The sequence below is a fragment of the Capra hircus genome, chromosome 8 (genome assembly GCF_001704415.2).
Source record: "Capra hircus breed San Clemente chromosome 8, ASM170441v1, whole genome shotgun sequence".
Lineage (NCBI taxonomy): Eukaryota > Metazoa > Chordata > Mammalia > Artiodactyla > Bovidae > Capra > Capra hircus.
This window is the reverse complement of record NC_030815.1, coordinates 46,191,067-46,215,936: the sequence shown is the minus strand read 5'-3', so window position 1 is coordinate 46,215,936 and position 24,870 is coordinate 46,191,067. Positions and strand designations below refer to the sequence as shown.

The following is a 24,870-nucleotide window of genomic DNA, read 5'->3' as shown; positions in this document are numbered from 1 at the left end:
AAAAGTCCCACAGAGTGGGTGGCTTAAACATACATTTCTCAGATATCTGAAGGTGAGGATATGCAAGATCAATGCATTCACAGATTCAATGTCAGTGTCACACTATCTTACACCTCAGTTCAGTTCAGTCGCTCAGTCGTGTCTGACTCTGTGACACCATGCACTACAGCACACCAGGCATCCCTGTCCATCACCAACTCCCGGAGTTTACTCACACTCATGCACATTGAGTCGGCGGAGCCATCCAACCATCTCCCCCTCTGTCGTCCCCTTTTCCTCCAGCCTTCAATCTTTCCTACCATCAGGGTCTTTTCAAATGAGTCAGTTCTTCACATCAGGTAGTCGAAGTACTGAAGTTTCAGCTACAACATTAGTCCTTCCAATGAATATTCAGGACTGCTGTTCCTTAGGATGGACTGGTTGGATCTCCTTGAAGTCCAAGGGACCCTCAAGACTCTTCTCCAACACCACAATTCAAAGGCATCAATATTTGGGCACCTAGCTTTCTTTATATTCCAACTCTCACATCCATACTTGCCTACTGGAAAAACCACAGTTTTGACTATGACTAGATCAACCTTTGTCATCTAAGTAATCTCTCTGCTTTTTAATATGCTGACTAGGTTGGTCATAGCTTTTCTTTCAAAGAGCAAGTGTCTTTCAATTGCATGGCTACAGGAATGTAAAGTCAAGTAGGCCCGAGGAAGCATCACTATGAACAAAGCCAGCAGAGGTGACGGAATTCCAGTTGAGTTATTTCAAATTCTAAAAGATGATGCTGTGAGAGTGCTGCACTAATTATGTCAGCAAATTTGGAAAACTCAGCCACAGGACTGGAAAATGGAAAAGGTCACTTTTCATTCCACTCCCAAAGAAAGGCAATGCCAAGGAATGCTCAAATTACTGCACAACTGCACTCATTTCACATGCTAGTAAAGAAATGCTCAAAATTCTCCAAGCCAGGCTTCAGCAATACATCAACCGTGAAATTCCTGATGTTCAAGCTGGTTTTAGAAAAGGCAGAGGAACCAGAGATCAAATTGCCAACATCTCCTGGATGATCGAAAAAGCAAGAGAGTTCCAGAAAAACATCTATTTCTGCTTCATTGACTATGCCAAAGCCTTTGACTGTGTGGAGCACAGTAAACTATGGAAAATTCTGAAAGAGATGGGAATACCAGACCACCTGACCTGCCTCTTGAGAAACCTACATACAGGTCAGGAAGCAAAGTTAGAACTGGACATGGAACAACAGACTGGTTCCAAATAGGAAAAGGAGTACATCAAGGCTATATATTGTCACCCTGCTTATTTAACTTATGGGCAGAGTACATCATGAGAAACGCTGGGCTGGAGGAAGCACAAGCTGGAATCAAGATTGCTGGGAGAAATATCAATAACCTCAGATATGCAGATGACACCACCCTTATGGCAGAAAGTGAAGAGGAACTAAAGAGCCTCTTGATGAAAGTGAAAGAGGAGAGTGAAAAAGTGGGCTTAAAACTCAACATTCAGAAAACGAAGATCATGATATCCGGTGCCAGCACTTCATGGCAAATAGATGGGGAAACAGTGGAAACAGTGGCTGACTTTATTTTTTGGTGCTCCAAAATCACTGCAGATGGTGACTGCAGCCATGAAATTAAAAGACACTTACTCCTTGGACAGAAAGTTATGACCAACCTAGATAGCATATTAAAAAGCAGAGACAATACTTTGCCAACAAAGGTCCATCTGGTCAAGGATGTAGTTTTTCCAGTAGTCATGTATGAATGTGAGAGCTGGACTATAAAGAAAGCTGAGAGCCAAAGAATTGATGCTTTTAAACTGTGGTGTTGGAGAAGACTCTTGAGAGCCTCTAGGATCACAAAGAGATCCAAGCAGTCCATCCTAAAGGAGATCAGTCCTGGGTGTTCATCGAAAGGACTGATGTTGAAGCTGAAGCTCCAATACTTTGGCCACCTGATGTGAAGAGCTGACTCATTTGAAAAGACCCTGATGCTGGGAAAGACTGAGGGCAGGAAGAGAAGGGGACAACAAGGATGAGATAGTGGGATGGCATCACCAACTCAATGGACATGGGTTTGGGTAGACTCTGGCAGTTGGTTATGGACAGGGAGGCCTGGCGTGCTGCAGTTCATGGGGTAGCCAAGAGTCAGACACGACTGAGCGACTGAACTGAACTGACTCACCATCTGCACTGATTTTGGAGCCCCTCAAAATAAAGTCTCTCACTATTTCCATTGTTTCCCCATCTATCGGCCATGAAGTGACCAAACCAGATGTCATGATGTTAGTTTCCCGACTGTTGAGTTTTAAGTCAAGTTTTTCACTTTCTTCTTCCACTTTCATCAGGAGGCTCTTTAGTTCTTCACTTTCTGCCGTAAGGGTGGTGTCATCTGCATATATGAGGTTACTGATATTTCTCCTAGCAACCTTGATTCCAGTTTGTGCTTCATCCAGCCCAGCATTTCACATGATGAACTCTGCATATAAGTTAAGTAAGTGGGGTGACAATATACAGCCTTGACATACTTCTTTCCCGATTTAGCACCAGTCTGTTGTTCTGTGTCCAGTTCTCACTGTTGCTTCTTGACTTGCACACAGGTTTCTCAGGAGGCAGGTAAGGTGGTCTGGTATTCCCATCTCTTGAATTTTCCAGTTTGTTGCGATCCACACAGTCAAAGGCTTTGGCATAGTCAATAAAGCAGAAATAGATGTTTTTCTGAAACTCTCTTGCTTTTCTGATGATCCAGCAGATGTTGGCAATTTGATCTCTGGTTCCTCTGCCTTTTCTAAATCCAGTTTGTACATATGAAAGTTCACAATTCATGTACTATTGAAGCCTGGCTTGGAGAATTTTGAGCATTACTTTGCTAGCATCTGAGATGAGTGCAATTGTGTGGTAGTTTGAGCATTCTTTGGCATTGCCTTTCTTTGGGACTGGAATGAAAACTGACCTTTTGTAGTCCTGTGGCCACTGCTGAGTTTTCCAAATTTGCTCACATAATGAGTGCAGCACTTTCACAGCATCATCTTTTAGGATCTGAAATAGCTCAACTGAAGCTCCATTACCTCCACTAGCTTTGTTCGTAGTGACGCTTCCCCTAAGGCCCACTTGACTTCGCATTCTAAGATGTCTGGCTTTAGGGGAGTGAGCATACCATCATGATTATCTGGGTCATGAAGATCTTTTTTGTACAGTTCTTCTGTGTATTCTTGCCACCTCTTACTAATATCTTCTACTTCTGTTAGGTCCATACCATTTCTGTCCTTTATTGTGCCCATCTTTCCATGAAATGTTCCCTTGGTATGTCTAATTTTCTTGAAGAGGTCTCTAGTCTTTCCCATTCTATTGTTTTCCTCTATTTCATTACACTGATCATTGAGGAAGGCTTTCTTCTCTCTCCTTGCTGTTCTTTGGAACTCTGCATTCAAATGGAATTATGTTCCTTTTCTCCTTTGTCTTTCAGTTCTCTTCTCAGCTATTTGTAAGGCCTCCTCAAACAATCATTTTGCCTTCTTGCATTTCTTTTTCTTTGGGATGATCTTGATCACTGCCTCCTGTACAGTGTCACAAACCTCCGTCCATAGTTCTTCAGGCACTCTGTCTATCAGATCTAGTCCCTTAAATCTATTTCTCACTCCCACTGTATAGTAGTAGGGATTTGATTTAGGCCATAACCTGAGTGGTCTAGTGGTTTTGCCTACTTTCTTCAATTTAAGTCTGAACTTGGCAATATTTATTTTCATGATCTGAGCCACAGTCAGCTCCCGGTCTTGTTTTTGCTGACTGTATAGAGCTTCTCCATCTTTGCTTGCAAAGAATATAAGCAGTCTGATTTTGGTACTGACCATCTGGTGACGTCCATGTGTAGAGTCTTCTCTTGTGTCACTGGAAGAGCGCATTTGCTATGACCAGTGCATTATATGACCAGTGCATTCTCTTGGCAAAATTGTTAGCCTTTGCCTCGCTACATTCTATACTTCAAGGCCAAATCTGCCTGCTACTCCAGCTATTTCTTGACTTCCTACTTTTGCTTTCCAGTCCCCTAAAATGAAAAGGATTCTTTTTTGGGTGTTAGTTCTAGGTTTTAGAGGTCTTCATAGAATCATTCAGCTTCAGCTTCTTCAGTATTACCAGTCAGGGCACAGACTTGGATTACTGTGATATTGAATGGTTTGCCTTAGAAAGAAACAGAGATCATTTGTCGTTTCTGAGACTGCATCCAAGTTCTGCATTTCACACTCTTTCGTTGACTATGATGGCTACTCAATATATTCTAAGGGATTCTTGCCCACCGTACTAGTAGATATAATGGTCATCTGAGTTAAATTCACCCATTCCAGTCCTTTTTAGTTTGCTGATTCCTAAAATGTTGATGTTCACTCTTGCCATCTCTTGTTTGGTCACTTCCAATTTGCCTTGATTCACAGACCTAACATTCCAGGTTCCTCTGCAATACTGCTCTTTATAGCATCAGATTTTACTTCCATTACCAGTCACATCCACAACTGAGTGTTGTTGTTGCTTTGGCTACATCTCTTCATTCTTTCTGGACTTATTTCTCCACTGATCTCCCATAGCATATTGGGCACCTACCGACCTGGGGAGTTCTCCTATGTTTTTGTCTTTTCATACTGTTCATGGGGTTCTCAAGGAAAGAATACTGAAGTGGTTTGCCATTCCCTTCTCCAGTGGACCACGTTTTGTCAGAACTCTCCACCATGACCCGTCTGTCTTGGGTGGCCCTACGTGGCATGGCTCATAGTTTCACTGAGTTAGACAAGGCTATGGTCCATGTGAGCAGATTGGTTAGTTTTTTGTGATTGTGGTTTTCAGTCTGTCTGCCCCATCATGGAGAAGGATAAGAGGCTTATGGAAGCTTCCTGATGGGAGACTGACTGAGGGAGAAACTGGGTCTTGTTTTCGGGCCATGCTCAGTAAATCTTTAATCCAATTTTCTGTTGATAGGTGATTTAACCCTATTAAATTTGTATATTAATCCATCAGGAGGCTCAGCCAGAATTTCTTTATGGTTTTTAAGCAGACATTCCTACAACCTGTGATTGAGAGTTTTCTTTCTTTTTAACACATATCTTTTCTCTTCTATCTAGAACTTCCGATACAATGTTTAACAGTAATGATAGTAGGTAACTTTGACATGTACATTTTCACAGATATATCCTGAAATTAAGAAAGGTCCATTCTATTCCTAGTTTACTAAAAGTTTTTAATCATAAATTACTGTGGAATTTAACTGAATGCTTTTTATTTGTTGAGAAATTATTGAGTTCTACTTCTTTAAAATATGGTTTATTACATTACTTTTTTTACTAATAATCTCTCATTTCTTGAATAACTTCGATTTGGTCACAATACATTATATATTATTAAATTCAACATGCTAAAGTTCCTTTTTTGTGTGTGATTTTTGCCTCCAGATTCATGAGTGAAAGGAGCTTGTTATTTTCTCATGCTATCCTTGATTGATTTGGGTACCTAAAGTCACATTTCCGTGTAAACCGCAACTTTTGCTATTAGGACTAATCCACATTTTTTTTTTGTATGGTGTTCTCTATGAAAAAAAACTTACCAGCTAATTTATCGTCTCTACTTAAGAGTTAGTTTTGATAATTTAAATAGCTGTAGAAATATATACAGTCACAACTTTTAAAATATTTACGCTTTAGTGGAATGAGTCTCATAATATTCTTATATTATGAATATATAAACCTCTGCTGCATTCTTGTAATGCCCTGATGGCAGTCATAATTATTGTGAAATGTATTGTGCATGGATTTCCACTCTTTTTATGTTTTCTAATGATGTCCTTTTTCACATTTCTGTTTCTTTTTTCTTTCTCCTTTCTCAAGACTCCTTCTGGATTGTTTGGGCAGTGGTTATTTTTCCTCTACTTTGCTCTTCCTACTTTAATCTTTCCTGTTTGGAAGTTACATATTTTGACTTCTTTTTTTTTTTTTTTAAACTGGTTTACTCTACAAACTTAAAAATGCATATTTAACTTAATATACTCTTAAGCTAACCAATTATCTTAACTTTCTCCCAACAATACAGAGAATACTTTAACTCTGATCACAGCTTTGACAACATTTAGTTCTATCTTCTTTGATTTAAAAAATTGACAAATGAGACATCAGTATTATTTTATACAGTTTACACATAACTTTACTACATGTTTAGTAGGCTTCACTGGTGAGATGGTGAAGAATCTGCCTGCAATGTGCGAGACCCGGGTTCGATCCCTGGGTTGGGAAGATCCCCCAGAGAAGGGAATGGCAACTCCAGTATTCTTGACTGCAGAATTCTATAGACATAGGAGCCTGGTGGGCTACAGTCCACAGGATTGCAAATAGTTGGACACAATTAAGCAACTAATACTTACTACATGTTTACCATTTCATTGATCACATCTTTTTACCTCTCAGACTTTCCTCTGAGATAATTTTCCTTCTTCCTAAATTAAACACTTTTAAAGTTTCTTTATGAGGATCTCAGACCATTCTTTCAATCCCTTCATATTCTGAGACCATATGACTACCATGTTTGGTATTCTAAAATTTACTACAATGTGTCTATTTGTGTATTTTTTACACCATCTGGAATATATTTAGGTGCAATGGATCTGAGGATTCAAGTTTTTCAACATTTCTGGAAAATTCTTAGTCATTCTTTCATTGAATATTGCCTCTTCCTTAGTCCATTATTTTCCTTCAACTATCAGGGCTCAATCTTGATTTCATACTTTTAATTTTTTTGCTTTAGCTCTATATTTCATGTTTAGAAAAACTGTCAAGTATTTTGGTTCACATATTCTCAAATATGTCTGCTTTGTTGTTTTACCTGTCCATCAAGTTTCTCTCCCATGTATTTTTATTTATATTCTCACCGATTCTTTTTCAAATTTACCTTATCTTTTTGTTACTTACTCCAGATAAACCAAATATTCCTAGTTTACATTCTATATATACAAGCTCTATAGGTCAGCCTGTTGTTTTTATTAGCTCTCATTTTTGGTGTTTCATTTCCTCCTATGCTTTGTGATTTTGCGGGGTATGGATTCATGAATTTCTTGGAACTTTACATTAGGTTTCTTTTGAGGACTGTATTGAAAGCATTTTCCTTCAGAGGATTTCATTTGCTTCTGCAAGAGATATTACTAAGTGAGGCCACTTTAAAATTACAATGTATGTGTTGAGGCTTGTTTGAAAGATTTTTTTTCTTTTTCCTTCTACTACTGTATTCAGAGATAATATTGAGATAAGCAGCCCCACTTTGCAATTTTTTGTTTTTCCTGCTACACATAGTACTCATAGTTTCATCTTCTAACTCTTCTATACCCTCAGGACCCCCAATTTTATACAATGAATTCAAAACCAGGTTTCAGGGCACAAGGTAAGCAAATAACTCTGGAAAAACAACTTCAGAGCTTGCAGCAATCTTCGGATCCAAATCACTTTGTTTGTGCCCTTTGGAAACTTACTTCTCCTTTTCACAAGTCCATCCATACATTTAAACAGCTGTATCTTACACTATTTCTAAGGCTGAAGGTGTTACACACTTGGAGAATTCTCTAGGTATATAGCAAACTACTTCTGTAAAATGGAGATCTTCCCTCAGTGTCTCTATCTGCCAACTTCATTATTTATATTCAAGCACAACACATTTGCCATACCCAAGGAATTAAGATGAAGAAATTGATTTGTTACCAAAAGCGATTCATGGTTTTGAATTTTGTTAAAAGTACCTATGTTAACTTACCTTATCTGCCCGTCCCATGAAAGCAGGTTTGCCTGCTAATCCAAGGCAAATGGCACACACAATGCTGGACTTCCCTGTTCCATTAGCTCCAATAATCATATTCAAGTGGGGCCCAGGAGATACTTCACAGACATCATATGTCCTAAATTATAAAGAGGTGAGATTACTAAGTAGAAACAAGAAGTGAAGAATATTTTCCTACTACAGCACTTTTTCTTGCTTTACCCGTATCACTAACTATAGGCTTCCTCAAATTCTTTAAAAACCAACTAACCTTATAAATTTTAATGTAACATTAGTCTATAGGTTGTTAATAATTTACAGGGAAAAAAAAGTCTGTCAGTGACAGAAATTAAAAAGTAACAAAGTATATCTAAAATTAGAACATTCATGGGAAAATAAAACTTCACATAATTTTTCTCAAATATTAAGTCTGCTGAATAGAGTGAAGTTTGATATGATTTATTCTTTAGTAATTCTAATACATGAGAAAGTCCATCAAAGCTACTGTACAAATGGTTTTTAAACAAATTATATGTAAGTAAAGTGACAGCTCATTCTAAATTTGTGTATTTTACATTTATATTTCTCTTGAATTAAAATGCTTACTAGAAACTTATCATAGTCAATCGAATTACTTTTATTATAATTAGAAAACTGAAAATATATCAACTCAATAATTTAATTTATTAACTTTTTAAAATAACATGAATTTCCTTTAATATGCTGCCAGACATTCACCACAGGATCTATTTGTAGTACAAATTAAATTTTATTCCTATGAGAGGAAACAAGAGTGCATCATCACCAAGCACGTCGGTAACTTTCCCTCATACTAGAAAGCAGCATGCTGTCCTGCTCTCTACCTGCAACAGGAGCATCTAACCCATATTAGTCTTCAGGGAGAGCTATGGCAAGATGTGAAGGAAACTGACTCAGTATCTTTGTACCATGTCCTTGAATATCTGGAACTGGACCCCATAAGTAATGTCCCGTGCCCACAGTTTCAGTTGGCTACCAACTAATTCCCCAAGAGTAAAAGCTTAGCCTATTACTAACTTGCTAAGTATTCAAATAATTTAACCAAGCACACTTCAACTTTAATACTCCAAGAAATTAATAATTCTGAAATTCCAAGTTGTAATAAAATAAATACAGGTGGTAAATTAAAGTATTTTCTGGCAGGTTTCCAACCCCACTTCTCCGCAGAGCACCCACCTGTCTTTTCAGAAGCTTTATTCTAGTAACAGCAGAGTCTTGAAACAACCCTTTACAACACTGAAAATAAAACTAGTTTGGGAATTTCAGACATCTGGAAAATTATCTGACTTGGAGCTTCTTAATCAACACATGCAGCTCCATTCTTTTAATATTTGATTTTCCTGCTGTGAACTGTCTTACTAAAATAGTGATGTAACTGGTATTTAAGCAAACAAATACAGCAGAAAAAAGCATGAAAACTTCTGACCTATATCGTTACACACAAACACTATAAACACGAAAAGCTGCCAAAAACTAAATAAAGCCTCTGCAAAAAAAAAACCCATTCTGACTCTACAATATGTTTATTGGAAATTCCCTTTTGTGAGTTCCCTTTTCTCTGACCTCCCCCTGAAAAAGCTAATTTCAGAGGCTGAGTTTACATACTTTATCTACTACCTCATATATTCTCCATGGCCTCAGGTAACATCGATATACTGAAAGTCAGTTCAGATGACCTACAGATGCAATTCCCACCTCAAGAACTCTATTTGGATGTCCTACAACGGTCACTTCAAACTTAACATATTCAAAACTATTACACTGGTGCAAAAGTAACTGTGGTTTTGCATTGTTGAACTTTGCTGTTTGATATTGGAATAGATTTTCAAATAAATGTGGTTATGTTATACATCATTTTAATGCACATTTTTTTTTTTTTGCTAATGACTTATTACTCGCTGTTTATTTTATATTTATTTTAGACTAGGGAAATGATGTTAAACAAAATGCAAATTCGAGCAATTTTCTTATTCAAGTTCAAAATGGGTTCAAAATTGGTTGTAAGGCAGCAGAGATAACTCACAACATCAACCACGCATTTGGCCCAGGAACTGCTAATGAAACTGCATTGGCTCAAGAAGTTTTGCAAAGGAGATGAGAGCCTTGAGGATGAGCAGCACAGTGGCCGGCAACTGGAAGTTGACAACAACCAATTGAGAAGATTATCAATGCTGAACCTCTTACAACTACACCAGAAGTTGCCCAAGAACTCAATGTCAATCCTTCTGTGGTCATTCGGCATTTGAAGCAAATTGGAAAGGTGGAAAAGCTCGTTAAGTGGGTACCTCATGAATAGACCAAGAAAAAAAAACCCGTTGTTTTGAAGTGTCTTCTCTTATTGTATGCAACAACAAACCATGTGATGAAAAGTGGATTTTATATGACAACCGGTGATAACCTGCTCAGCGGTTGGACCACGAAGAAACTCCAAAGCACTTTCCAAAGCACTTTCCAAAGCCAAAATTGCACCAAAAAAAGGTTATGGTCACTCTCTTGGTGGTCTGCTGCCCATCTGATATACTACAGCTTTCTGAATCCTGGTGCAAAGAAACCATTACATCTGAGAAGTATGCTCAGCAAATCAATGAGATGCACAGAAATTGCAATGCCTGCAGCCAGCACTGGCCAACAGAATGGGCCCAATTCATCTCCATAACGCCTGACCATACATCACAAAACCAACTCTTCAAAAGTTGAAAGAATTGGGCTAAGAAGTTTTGCCTCAACAGCCATATAACCTATCACCAACCAATTACCACTTTTTCAAGCATCTCAACAACGTTTTGCAGGCAAATCACTTCCACAACCAGCATGAGACAGAAAACGCTTTCCACGAGTTCGTCGAATCCTGAAGGACAGATTTTTATGCTACAAGAATAAACAAACTTATTTCTTATTGGCAAAAATGTGTTGACTGTAATGGTTGCTATTTTGATCATTAAAGATGTGTTTGAGCCTAGCTATAATAATTTAAAATTCACAGTCCAAAACCGGAATTACTTTTTCATAAGCCTTTAAAAAAAACATCTAAAACCACTCTTGTAGTCTCTCAGTAAAGGATATACTTATTCATTCCTCTGCCCACAGCAGAAACCTAGGCATCATCTTTGATTCTTTTTGTCTCCTCACCTCTGTTCACACTACCCACCCATTCATCATTCCATTTATCACCAAATAATGTTGGTAAACAAGAAAATCTGACATATCTTGCTTTTAAAAAAAGAAACAAATAGGACCCTTCATGATTTAGGTCTAGATCATCTTTTTCTACTTTCTGTCTCCTTCCCCTATTCTCTAATTAGACCTCTAAAGTTTACCTATAAGGAATTTCTTTCAATTTCTTGACTATCTTATGCTTCCTTCTTTCTCAAAGCCTTTGCATATGCTATTACTTCTGCCTAGAAATCTCCTCCCTCTACTCTCAATCCCAATGGACTTGGTTAACTCACAGGAATCTTTCCCTTGACTACTCTCTTCCAGGCCCTTTTAGTTCTCTAGGCCTAGTCTTCCTACTGCGTTCCTAAAACTCAAAGTCCTCTCATAGAAATAAACAAAATCTTACTTAGTTCTGCGCTTTCCAGCTACCTTTTCTTTCTCCTCTTCACATCCAAGCGTTACTTCCTCACACTCACTCATTCTTCTATGACTGCAAAGTTTTCCACTTCCCCTACCTCAAAGCGCCAAAGATTTCCTGACTGCTAAATGCAGCAGGTTCTTTTCTGTACTGTTATCTGACTTCACTGTATCATATGATATTTTTTGAAGTACTCTTTTTCCTTGGGTTCTCTAATACTCTCCCACAGTTCTCCCCTTACTTCCCTGAACAGTTCCTTCTCAAATCTGTGAGTTCTTCTGTTTACCCTTAAATGTTGGCATTCCTCTGGAACTCTGTACTTGGACTTCTATTTATATTCCCTTCGAGGCAATTTCAACCATTTCTGCAATTTCAACAATTACCTATATGCATGATTCTTAAGTCTCTCATCTGTTAACATTTTCCTATAAGCTCTGAACCCTTATAAATACTGCCCATAGAAGACCTTTTAGATGTCCCACAGGAAACTTCAATACACAAGATACAAAAGGCATTTATTATTACCCTCCCAGAATTACCTCTTCTTTGGCACAGCTCTATACCAATTAGCCAAGAGAGAGACTTGAGAAAAAATACTCCACTTCTCCTTTACCCCGATGCCTTGCAATTAATCTGCAGACAAAATCCTGTCAAATCTATTTCTTTCTGCTCCTACTTCCCACTGCGAGACTCAAATCCCGATCATCTCTGCCTTCATACTGTAAAAGCCTTCTTGCCTCCAATCTTGCACCCTTTCTAAATCATCCTTCACACTGCTTCCAAAGTAATATAAACCACATGAAGGTGCACGCGTGTGCGCTATTTCAGTTGTGTCCAACTCTTTGTGACCCTATGGATGTAGCCCGCCAGGCTACTCTGTCCATGGGATTCTCCAGGCAAGAATACTGGAGTGAGTTGCCATGCCGCCCTCCAGGAAATCCATCCCCTGTCTCCTAACCCTCCTGCGCTGGCAAGCAGGTTATTTACCACTAGCACCACCTGAGAAGCCCAAGCCACATATGATGCCCTACTCAAAATGCATCCTGGCTACCTACAGGATAAAGTTGCAATTTCTCAGCACAGAAAACACAGAGCCTCAATAATGCTATATATCGTCAGTATCACTCTATCCATACACTCACTCACATCCTATGTCCTAATCATACTAGGATACTGGAAACTTACTAAATACAGCAAACTGTTTCAGGCAGTTCCATGCTCTTCCCTTAAGACTTTCATATCCTCCAGTACAAGGCCCTTCTCACAACTGTGGAGGAAATTAATCATTTCATCCTTTGCGCCCCGAGGGCATCCTGATACACACACATATATAATATAATTATGGTAGGTACTTCATTTGATATTTATCTTTCCTGATTTGAATTAAAACAACAATACAGCTACTTATCAGCTGAGTAAACCTGGGCAAATCAACCTCTCTGAGCTTAACAGTGGAGATGCTATGAAGAGTTATGAGGAATGAATGAGGGTACTGTGTAAATAAAGTACCTATTTCTATACCTGGCACAGGACAGATGCTTTAAAAAAAATGTCGTTATTGTTACTGTAATTGCTTTCCTTAGGCCACTGTGCAAGCTTAAAATATAACAGACAAATGAACTGCAAGGTGCTAGACGGATACACGGTAGTTGTGTTACAACATCCTCACTAAATTCTGAAGTGAATACTATGATCAGCTGTCTGAAGGGTGAGAAAGCAACCAGGAAGAAAGTCAGATTTGAAGAAGTCAAGGCTCTGCTGGGTAGCGCAACAACTGAGAGCAGGGCTTAATTTTCTGGTACATTTCAGGAAATGTCTCCATCCATGACAACCATCACCATCTTTGTCCACCTGGCAACTGCCATCTCTTCACGAAATGTGCCACAGCGTCCCTGTCGCACTGATTTAACCGTTGCTTTTTGACTTCCCAGGACCATAGTTTTGTGAATTACAGATTATGTCTACAGGCCGTGACTCCCAGCGGGAGGACATGTAATTCCTACTACGTCCACTGCCCGCCATTTGACGCCTTCAAACAACTTTGGCATTAGGAATTAAAGAACTGCAACACACAAGGCACACACCTACCACACCAACAAACACGTCAATCTCCACGGCCCACAAGTAAATATCCTCAAAGCAATCCCCGGACGAATTTACCAAAAGCTAGGCACACCTCGACCGACCCGCCCCCCGCATGCACGCCGCTTGCGGCCCTCGTGTGCCGGCCGCTGGCCTCCCACGCCGCGGCTCGGCCTCCGGTCACTCACAGGAAGTTCTCCATCGCGATGCGGACTATAGAGCCTTCCACGAAAGGCCCGGACGACGGCAGTGGCGGTGGCGCAGCCGGCGGGACCGAACTCTTTTTCTTGCTCGGGACTTCCGACGAGGGATCACTCATGAGAGCTCTCTTGGAGGCCAGGGGGCTTTGAGTGGACGTTTTCCTGCTCGGTGTCGCCATCCTGGCGGTCTCTCTTCCTGGCTGTGGCTTCCGTTCCCACCTACCTACAGCCCCAGCGCGCCGCCGTCCCACTCCCGCGCGAATAGCGCGGCGCGCGACTGCGCGAGAGCCCGCCCTGGCGCCTGCGCAGTCCCTGCCTGGTAGCGTCACAGGGTATGCCCCACCCCTCCACCCCTCCGCCCCTTGCGGGTCCTGGGAGACGCGAGCTGGCGGGCATCGGACGGGGTGGCACACTGGACTGGTCTGTACGTTTCTGCATTTTGCCGATTTTTTTTTTTAACTCAGAAAAAAATGTCAGCTGCATTTAATGGTTTGAAAGCCTTTTCAGCGCTCCAGGAAACATCCACGAGGGGAGGGAGCGCGGGACCTCTTCATCTTCTGACTGTGCTTTTAATCAGGTCCCCGTGTCAAAACAAAAATCCCAACAATGCAAGCTTTCAAATGACTCTATGCCAGCTCTTCCCTTAAAACATAGCGCTCGTGTCTGTTGCGCTCTCCAACAGGTGTAAAGATTGCACCGCACAGGTTTTCTTCACTACCCCCACCACCACCCCCTCTCCCTAGTTCCCTAGTAAGAATTCCTCCTTCGAACTTTCTAGAAATGCCCCAGAGAGCACGCTGGCATCGTTGAGAGGATGCTTCCACTTAAACCTAGTCACGTTCATCTAGTTAAATCCCTTATCAAAGGTGAGGTTCACTGAGGCCTCTGCAGGTCTTTACTCACTCTAATAATGTCAAATCTACAGTAGGCTAGGCTGAGGCAGTGAGGGAGCCAGGCAAGCAGGTCTCAGAGCTTACGTTCTGGTGTGGAAGACAGGAAAAGAACAAGATAACCTACATAGGATCAAGGTAATTCCAGGCGGTGATAGGTGTCATGAAGGGAAAAACAGAATGAATGTAAGAAGCAGGGAAGGCCTGTCAGAGAAAGTGATACTTGAGCTAAATCCTGGAGAAGGAGCTAGCGGAGGAAATGAGAAAAAAGCATTCCAGGCAAGGACAGAGGCTCTGAGGTGGAAACCAGCAGAATGAGGAACAAAGGGAAGGCCGGCTAGGCTGTACTGAAGTGAGCAAGCTTGCTTAGGGGGGCCTTGCCCATCATGCATTTTATTTTAAAAGCAATGGGAAGCCATTGGATGGTTTTAAGCAGGAGAGAGACAAGATCTGATTCAAGTTTTTAAATGGGGCACTCTGGTTTCTGATTCCTCAGAGTCAAGCATGGAAGTTGGGAGGGCATTTAGAAAGCTATTGCAGAAAACCCTGATTCCCCACTTCAGGATAAATGCTCCTTTCCCAAGCCCCTGCTTCTTCTCACACAACTGAAATCTGTACTCTTTAAAAGTTGTAACCGAAGAAAGAATAAAATTTTTTTTTTAAATGTGAACATGTCTTGGTGGTTAGAAAATTTTTAGTTTTTCAGCAAATTAAATAATACCTTTAAAACTGTTCAAAAGGCAGGAAATAATCTTTTTAAAAATAGGGCTTAGGAGGGTACTATACCCTCATTTGCTACATTGCTAGTACAAACTTTTTGAGAAGTGACTTGGTAACCTGCTTCAAGAGCCTTAGAAGAGTCAAATTCTTTGAAGAAATCATTACATTTAGGGAAACCTAATGGTAAAATGGCACCCCACTCCAGTACTCTTGCCTGGAAAATCCCATGGATGGAGGAGCCTGGTAGGCTGCAGTCCATGCTAAGGGTCCGACACGACTGAGCGACTTCCCTTTCACTTTTCACTTTCATGCATTGGAGAAGGAAATGGCAACCCACTCCAGTGTTCTTGCCTGGAGAATCCCAGGGACAGGGCAGCCTGGTGGGCTGCTGTCTGTCGGGCTGCACAGAGTCGGACACGACTGAAGCGACTTAGCAGCAATGGTAAAATAATACATGCAGTGATACTGAGGGTTGAGAGCAGGAAACCAACCTAATCATTTTATACTATCATTAGATCTCAGTGAACCACTCAAATTGTGCTTATAAAGTTGAGTTGGGAAATGTGTATGTGTGTGTTTGTGTTTATGCTCAGTCATGTCCAACTGTTTGTGACCCCATGGACTGTAGGCCACCAGGCTCCTCTGTCCCTGGGATTTTTCAGGCGAGAGTACTGGAGTGGGGTGCCATTTCCTCCTCCAGGGGATCTTCCCGACCCAAGAATCTAATGCGTATCTCCTGTGTCTCTTGCCTTGCAGGTGGAATCTAACCACTGAGCTATCGGGAAATGACACCACATATTATGCATACAGATTGTGAGTTCTTGCCTAGATTGTCAGTCAGTCATGCTCTACCGTCATCCTTTGAAAAGGAAAATGTTACTGGTTTTACTTCCAACCACAAGCACAACATGTGTTAAATGCAGAAATTTAGGAAACACAGAGAAAAACAAACATACACAAGGGGGAAATTACTCATAATTCCTCTACCCAGACTGATCACTGTTAAGATTTTGGTGTATGTTTTAATATCTTTTTTCTTTGTGTATATATGTTATGGTCCTTTTGTTGAAAAAGGTAGAATTATGCTGCACAACTTATATATACTGTTATTTAACCCTCTTTTTCTCACTTAATATATTTCAATTCAGTTCAGTTGCTCAGTCGTATCCGACTCTTTGTGACCCCATGGACCACAGCATGCCAGGCCTCCCTGTCCATCACCAACTTACGGAGTCCACCCAAACTCATGTCCATTGAGTCGGTGATGCCATCCAACCATCTCATCCTCTGTCGTTCCCTTCTCCTCCTGCCTTCGATCTTTCCCAGCATCATGGTCTTTTCCAATGAATCAACTCTTTGCATCAGGTGGCCAAAGTATTGGAGTTTCAGCTTCAACATCAGTCCTTCCAATGAACACTCAGGACTGATCTCCTTTAGGATGGACTGGTTGGATCTCCTAGCAGTCCAAGGGACTCTCAAGAGTCTTCTCCAACACCACAGTTCAAAAGCATCAATTCTTCAGCACTCAGCTTTCTTCACAGTCCAACTCTCACATCCATACATGACCACAGGAAAAACCACAGCCTTGACTAGACGGACCTTTGCTGGCAATGTAATGTCTCTGCTTTTTAATATGCTGTCTAGGTTGGTCATAACTTTCCTTCCAAGGAGTAAGCGTCTTTTAATTTCATGGCTGCAATCACTATCTGCAGTGGTTTTGGAGCCCCAAAAAACAAAGTCTGTCACTGTTTCCGCTGTATTCCCATCTATTTCCCATCAAGTGATGGGACCGGATGCCATGATCTTCGTTTTCTGAATGTTGAGCTTTAAGCCAACTTTTTCACTCTCCTCTTTCACTTGCATCAAGAGGCTCTTTAGTTCTTCTTCACTTTCTGCCATAAGGGTGGTGTCATCTGCATATCTGAGGTTATTGATAATTTCTCCTGGCAATCTTGATTCCGGCTTGTGCTTCCGCCAGCCCAGCATTTCTCATGATGTACTCTGCATATAAGTTAAATAAGCAGGGTGACAATATACAGCCTTGATGTACTCCTTTTCCTATTTGGAACCAGTCTGTTGTTCCATGTCTTGTTCTAACTGTTGCTTCCTGACCTGCATACAGATTTCTCAAGAGGCAGGTCAGGTGGTCTGGTATTCCCATCTCTTTCAGAATTTTCCAGTTTACTGTGCTCCACACAGTCAAAGGATTTGGCATAGTCAATAAAGCAGAAATAGATGAATATTTTTTTATGCCATGAAGTATTTTTCTAGGTGAGAAGGAGGTTCAAGAGGGAGAGCATATATATATACACTTAATGGCTAATTCACACTGATGTATAGCAGAAACTAACACAACATTGTAAAGCAATTATCCTCTAATTAAAAATAAATAATAATAAATGTTTTTCTGTAACATGGTTTTAAGTAACTACATAGCATTCCATCAAACAGATGTAGTATAATTTATCTAAATACTTCTCTTTTGTTGGGCTCTGTATGACTGGAAGTTAGCGTGAACCAGACAGATGCTGGCAGGTTATACGAGCTTGTGCATGCTCAGTCTCTAAGACCTATTTGACTCCTTGCAGCACCATTGACCGTAGCCTGCCAGACTTCTCTGTCCATGGGATTTCCCAGGCAAGCCTACTGGAGTGAGTTGACATTTCCTCCTTTAAAGGATCTTCCCAACCCGGGAGATCGAACCGTCTCTTAAAGTGGCAGGCGGATTCTTTACCACTGCACTACCTGGGAAGCCCAGTGCTTCCTAGTAGTCTTCAAAAATTTCATACACTCATAAAGGTATAGACATGTATTTATTAACCAACCACATATGGTTTCTTTAGGTGCACTGGTGAAAACTGTTGAAAAGGGTAGTGTTAAAAAGTAGAAGGAGCTCTTTAGAAATGGAATATCAATTAACCAGAATCACATCCACGATTTAAAGTGCAGTCATCAGTTAAATTCCTTGTGCCATCCTTGCTAGCTAATAGACATGACAAAGCAATTGTATTTAACTTTCTATTGACCAAGGAATAAGTGAGCAGGGGGAATTTTAGTGATGGCTTTCCAATTCTGCAGAAGCTTTAAAACTGACGCAAACAAAAAGCTGGCAGACAGGGTAGGGTCAAGGATTATAAATATATTTCACCTCACTATCAGAAGGCCATCTTTGTTTCTTGGCTTCACTCCAAGCCCTGGATAATGATGCCACAGTAGCAGGAAGGTAGGGGCAAGAGCCATGGACTAGGACTCCACTGAGCCATCTCTGACTGAGATAGTTTTCTCTTCCAGTTCTAACAAGAACCCTCACAGGTTAACAGGAATATTCTCCTCTGGTTTAAAGATAATGATCACCTTTCTCACAGAGAGCTAAAACCCCAGACAAATTCTGCTAGAGGTAAAAATATCTTATCTCTGCAGTTCTTGATTTTTAAAAATTGGTTTCTAACATCATACTAAAGTTGAAAACAATCAAAATATCTGCTGCTTCTTGGTGTAGCTACATTAGTATTGGAATGGACTGTAGTAATCTCTAACACTAACAGCATTTATCATATACAAGTTGCTGCTCTAAGCACTTTTTCATAACTCATTTTTATATTCTGGATCAATGTCTCAACAGATTTGTGTCTTTCTCAAATTTTCATTTCTTGAATACAAAATCCAACTGAAAGATTCAAGAAATTGTTAGGAATTAATGTAAGGTTTCAAGTGTTCTTTGTGATATGTCATGATAGGAAGCCTAGATCTAAATGGGCCTTCATTTCTTTGGAGGATATCAACTGGGAAAACAATATTAAATTACTCCAGAAGGAATTTACCCTCAATTTCAAATCTAGGGGGAGAGTAAGCGTTCTCCCTCACACCCAGTTACTTCCTATAGAAAAGAAAGTTGGTAATTGTCAGCACTGTTCTAAATCTGTTGATATCAGCTTCATAAATTATAAGTGAATTTTTTGATTTCAGGAACTGAGAGTGACATTTCATCTCATTATCTCTACAAGCTGGGATGCTGAACTCTCCCATAAGCTTGTTGGTTTTAAGGTCAATTATTTTTAAATTAAAAAACAAACTCACAGGAAAAAAAATCAGATTTCTGGTTACCAGAGGCAGAGGGTGGGAAGAGGGGAAAATTAGATGAAGATGATCACAAGGTATAAACTTCTGGTTGTAAGAATAATAAGTACTAGGGATGTAACATAAAACTTGATAAATATAAGTAAAACTGCTGTGTGTTACATATGAAAGTTTTAAGAGAAAATTTTCGCTCTTTTAAATTTTATATTTATATGAGATGATGGGCTCCAAAATCACTGCAGATGGTGACTGCAGCCATGAAATTAAAAGATGCATACTCCTTGGAAGGAAAGTTATGACCAACCTAGATAGCATATTCAAAAGCAGAGACATTACTTTGCCGACTAAGGTCCATCTAGTCAAGGCTATGGTTTTTCCTGTGGGCATGTATGGATGTGAGAGTTGGACTGTGAAGAAGGCTGAGCGCCGGAAGAATTGATGCTTTTGAACTGTGATGTTGGAGAAGACTCTTGAGAATCCCTTGGACTGCAAGGAGATCCAACCAGTCCATTCTGAAGGAGATCAGTCCTGGGATTTCTTTGGAAGGAATGATGCTAAAGCTGAAACTCCAGTACTTTGGCCACCTGATGTGAAGAGTTGACTCATTGGAAAAGACTCTGATGCTGGGAAGGATTGGGGGCAGGAGAAGAAGGGGACAACAGAGGATGAGATGGCTGGATGGCATCACTGACTCGATGGACGTGAGTCTGAGTGAAGTCCAGGAGTTGGTGATGGACAGGGAATCCTGGCATGCTGCGATTAATGGGGTTGCAAAGAGTCGGACACGACTGAGCGACTGATTTGAACTGAACTGAGGTGATGGATGTTCACTAAACTTATTGTGATGATCATTTCATGATGTATATAGGTTAATCATTATGCTCTACACCTTAAGCTTAGTGCTATGTGTTAATTATATCTTAATAAAACTGGAAAGAAAAAAAGGTATTAACCCTGAAACAACTGGCATAATGTAACTGTCTTTTTAAATCTATTTTAAAAGTTACATGTGAGATAACATGAATATATTCTACTCTTAAAAATTAGAATACAGATAAAATTGTGTGCATTCAACATTTTTTTCTTCAATCTTGTTGCTGCACTCCTTATCTTCCAGAATTAACTATCTTACACTTGTTCAGTGTGTAATGTAATGTCTTTTAAGGCTGTTTCAATATTTATATGCATTTTATCTATATAAAATATGTAATCATATTTTGAGTGTGAAGCATTATGTAAATGCATTATTATATAAACAATGTATTACATGCATACATATCTAAATGTATTAACATAAAAATATGGTATGAATAGTTATGCAACTTCTTTTTCTGTTCAAAAATATATTTTTGTGATGTAGCCATGTTGACAGATATATTGATAAGTCTGGCTCCCTTTTACCTGCTATAGAGGTTTTGTATGAAAATATCACACTTTATCCACTACTCAAATGATTTGACAAGTAGATTGCTTCCAATTTTTCATTTTTACAAGCACTACTCAGGGAATATCCTCAGACCTGTCTTCATGTATATGTAGTAACATTCCTCTAGGATAGGTATCAAGAATTAAAACTGCTAGATCATGTACCACAGTAATTACTTTGCTTCAGTTTCTTGAAATTGTTGCTTATGTCTAATTTCTTAGTAACTGTGATTATTTGAAAATTATGTCTAAAAACAAAATTTCTCTCTTCCACCCACGCCCTTTTCTAGCATTGGTTTTGACTCAATGATTTCTCTCTCCCCCTCCCCTACGTACACACACACAAACCCCTGCCCTCTATATAGTGCCCTCTTTTTCTCCCACGACATCCAGGTTCTATGGGGCCTGAAACTTATATAAGTTTTTAAGCCTTCTCTGAAAAAAAATTTTTAAAAAAAAAGTATTTCAAGTACAAAATGAGAAGAGTGATTATTACTTCAGAATGCAAAAATAGATCACAGCCTCAGCACCACTGACCATTGACAATTTGGGTAAGGCAAAGTTGTTTGCTGGCGGAAAAGGAGGCAGCTGTCCTGTGTATTGCAGGATAGTCAGCACCATTGTCGGCCTCTACTCACTAGATGCAAGTTACGCCTCCCCAATTTTGATAACCGAAAAGTTCTCCAGACTTTGACAAATGTCTCCTAAAGGATAAAAGTGCCCAAGTTGAGAGCCACTGCTCTAATCCTACCTACTTTTTCAGAGAATAGAAAAAGGGAAGAAAGATTTTTTCATTCAGCTCTGCTTATGAGTCTAACCTTGTCTAAATCCCCTAATTTCTAAAGAAATTAAAGATAATTCTCTGTCAGTCTTACTCATGAACATATTTGCACACATGTAGCAGTGTTTAAAAAAGTAAATATGTCATTACCTAAATGGGCTTATTACAGAATTTGAGGGTGATTAACTATTGTCAAATCAAATCAATTAGTATGATTCGTCATATTAAAAGACTGCAGGAGAGAGACTGAAGCAGGAAAAATCATTTAATTATTTTCAACACACATTGATGGTTAAAGTTTCTAGGAAACTATGAGTAGGAAAAAACTTCATTTAATGAATAAAAGGCAATACCAGAAACCTTCAGCTAATTCATATTCAATGATGAAATGTTTAGAAATATTCTCAAGTTCTGGAAAGATGATACTATCACTACTTCTTTTGAGCACTATATTGGATGTCTTAGCCTGCCAGATAAGTTATGAAAATAAAGCAAATGGAGTTGAAAAGGAAAAACCAAAATTGGCCTTTTAAAGAGATCTGATAAAATAGCAAACAAAAATTGTGGTAGGCAGAGCAATGGCTCCCCAAATATGCCCACATCCTAATCCCTGAAGTCTGTGAATATAATACCTCCCATGGTAAAAGGGAATTTGCAGATGTGATTAAAGATCTTGAAATGGGGTGATTATATTGAACCATCCAGGTAGGACCAATATAATCACAAAGGTCCTTATAAGAGGGAGGGAGGCAGAGGAGATATGATAATGAAAGCAGATGTTAGAGTGATGACAAGCTGGAAGGGGACCATGACATCTTGGGGATCTCATTCTGCTGTTTGTTGACATCTGATTTGTGCTTCTAGTGAATTGTTTCACTAAATGTTTTGTGCTTTTGTATTGTGAGCCCTTCCATGTGGTTTAATATGTAGGAAACTTGTACAGCCTGGGCTGAGTGTGTAGCCTTCCAAAGAGTCTTTATATTTGTTTCTACAAGGTGCCCCAACTGGCCAGTGACATATTTTTAAGTTAAACTTTTAGTGCATCAATTTCCAGACCATAAAATTTTGATAAGCCAAAGAGAATCCTTATATCCTTCATGAATCAACATATGTATTTGTACTAAACTAAATGCCTTTATTGAGAATTTGTTTATTTACTTCAGCAATATTTGTCGAATATGATAGGCAGAGTGGGTACATAACTGAATATGCAACCAGCCTGAGATGGATGTAAAAGCAAGAATTTAGGTTTAGCATGATAAATCTTGTGAGGGGTATGAATACAGGTAAGCAGCACAATGGCTGGAGGAGGAAGAGCAAAGTGGAAGGCATTGCCCACATGCTGATTAAAATGAGCCTTGAATAGCAAATAATTTAAAAAAAGATGAAAAATGACAAGAGCATATGGTTGCTTTATCCTTAAGATGGCACTATAAACTCACAATTCCTTTGTAGAGAAATGCTATATAAAAACAACTGTGATATATCCAAAAATCTCAGTCGACCCTTATAAACTAGAAATGCTTTTGTGTGTCAGATACTAAGGACTCATATGTATCACCTTCATTTAAGTTAATCTTTACAGCACCCTTACGAAGTAGAGATGAGTATTTTGCTGCCCTGTTTTGCAGACTAGGAATAGGAGTCAGAGGTGGTAGGAGTGACTTGCTTTCAGTCACAAATCCTGTAAGTAGCAAAGCCAGGATTTAAACTGAGACAGCCTGAATCTAGAAACCATGCACTTAAATCATTGTATTTCATCTCTTTATAGTAATCCGCGTGTTGAAAATACAATAATATTAGAATGGTCAGTTACAAAAATTCTCCCCACTCCCCTGTTCTGGTTAAATCACACTGGAGAACACGTCCCTTGCATGAGAAGTCAAAGAGCCCATGCCTTAGCCCCCAGAGTGACAGAAGACATCCAGACACCAGAACACTCTGTTAGTGTTGGTTCTCTCTGCTCTGCCCAGACAAGCTGGAGGCTTGGCCTGCCCTGCCTCTCAGATGCCCTTTCTAAGCACTCCCTGGGAATATGGTTTCTCCAATTTGGCACTCTGCTTATGATAACAGGTTTAGATCTCTATTTTCCTTGCTGACATGTGAGGACTTTTGTGATCTCCACGCTTAGTATAATACCTGGAGCATAGATTTCTTAATAAATCTTTGTTAAACATTTTCTTCTTCCTCATTTAACCAGACCTTGCATCAGAGCCCTATTTTCCTTAGACTTTCCTTTGCTCCCTTCTAAATAATTTCCAACACAAACAGCAAATTATAGGAGAAAAGGCAATCTGTGTGAAAAAGTAGTTTCCATCTGAAGCACTTGTGTGTTTAGGTGAGAACTGGAATAAATGCTAACACTGGGTTTAAATGGTTAAGCAGTAATTATTAGCTAGTATGCCTTTCTCGGTGGCATTTCTAAACCTGAGAAAACTATACTGTGCTTACAATACTTTGCAAATTTTCATCCAGGTGAAATATAGTTAAAATAAAGGCCAAGGACAACCTGGAAAAGGAAGAGTGGCATCCAATCAGTGAAACATGCAAAAGGGGCATAAGCGAGAGAGGATAAGTAAATCCGCTCACCTTCCATCTCCTCTCTTCTATGAACTTCTATGAACTTCACGTTGTATTTCAGCAACAAATGGTAATAGTTACTTCCTTTTTTTCTGCCCTAAGTCAATAATTAGCCCCCAACCCCTACCCCGTCTACTTCCCACCCCTGCTGTTAGGGGAAGCACACTGATTGAAACCGCCCCACCCTGGCCAGGCGCCATAGTAACTATTTGCATGAGTTGTTTTATGACAGGAGGTCCTGGTAAGGAACAGGGGACTAACAAGCCTCCACCAACCAGAAGAGTTCGGGAAAGGTCAAAAGGAGACACCACCTGTCTGACCACCTCCCAGAATCCTTCTCTCTGGCATCCATTTTGACTGAACAAGGTGTGCACCACCAGGAAGGACTCTGAGTCAGAATGATTGGCTAAAGACAACCCAGAAACTAATCCCATCACCATAAAACCCGAGACTGCAAGCCATGTGACAAAACTGTTCTCCTGGATTCCCTTACCCTACTGCTCTCCACCCGGGTGCCCTTTCCCAATAAAATCTCTTGCTTTGTCAGCAGATGTGTCTCCTTGGACGATTCATTTCCGAGTGTTAGACAAGAGCCCAGTTTCGGGCCCTGGAAGGGGTCCCCTTTCCTGCAACACTACCACCATCAACCCCACCCCCTCCCCTACCCCCCACTTTCCAAAGCTGCTATCCCAAGTAGTATTTCTGGTTTGGCAACC

At 39.9% G+C, this 24,870-nt stretch overlaps 1 protein-coding gene and 1 long non-coding RNA gene across 5 annotated transcripts in view; one reads left to right on the top strand and one right to left on the bottom strand.

Annotated features, from left to right (window-relative positions):
- Positions 1-13,960, bottom strand: part of SMC5 (structural maintenance of chromosomes 5) — a 104,448-nt gene extending 90,488 nt beyond the window's left edge. For all 3 annotated transcript variants that reach the window (XM_005683721.3, XM_005683722.3, XM_013965974.2), the window contains exons 1-2: positions 13,670-13,960; positions 7,784-7,925 (exon numbers count right to left, since the gene is read on the bottom strand). In XM_005683721.3, the coding sequence (XP_005683778.1) occupies positions 7,784-7,925; positions 13,670-13,860 (333 nt within the window). In that variant the 5' untranslated portion in view covers positions 13,861-13,960. The remainder of the gene's footprint in view (positions 1-7,783; positions 7,926-13,669) is intronic.
- On the top strand, positions 14,042-24,430 carry LOC102187766. 2 transcript variants are annotated; one of them, XR_001918438.1, is made up of 4 exons: positions 14,042-14,105; positions 16,048-16,104; positions 24,050-24,224; positions 24,387-24,430. It is a non-coding gene; the product is annotated as an uncharacterized LOC102187766 (long non-coding RNA). The 2 variants fall into 2 exon arrangements; XR_310217.3 differs by lacking the exon at positions 24,387-24,430 and having other exon boundaries at positions 24,050-24,382.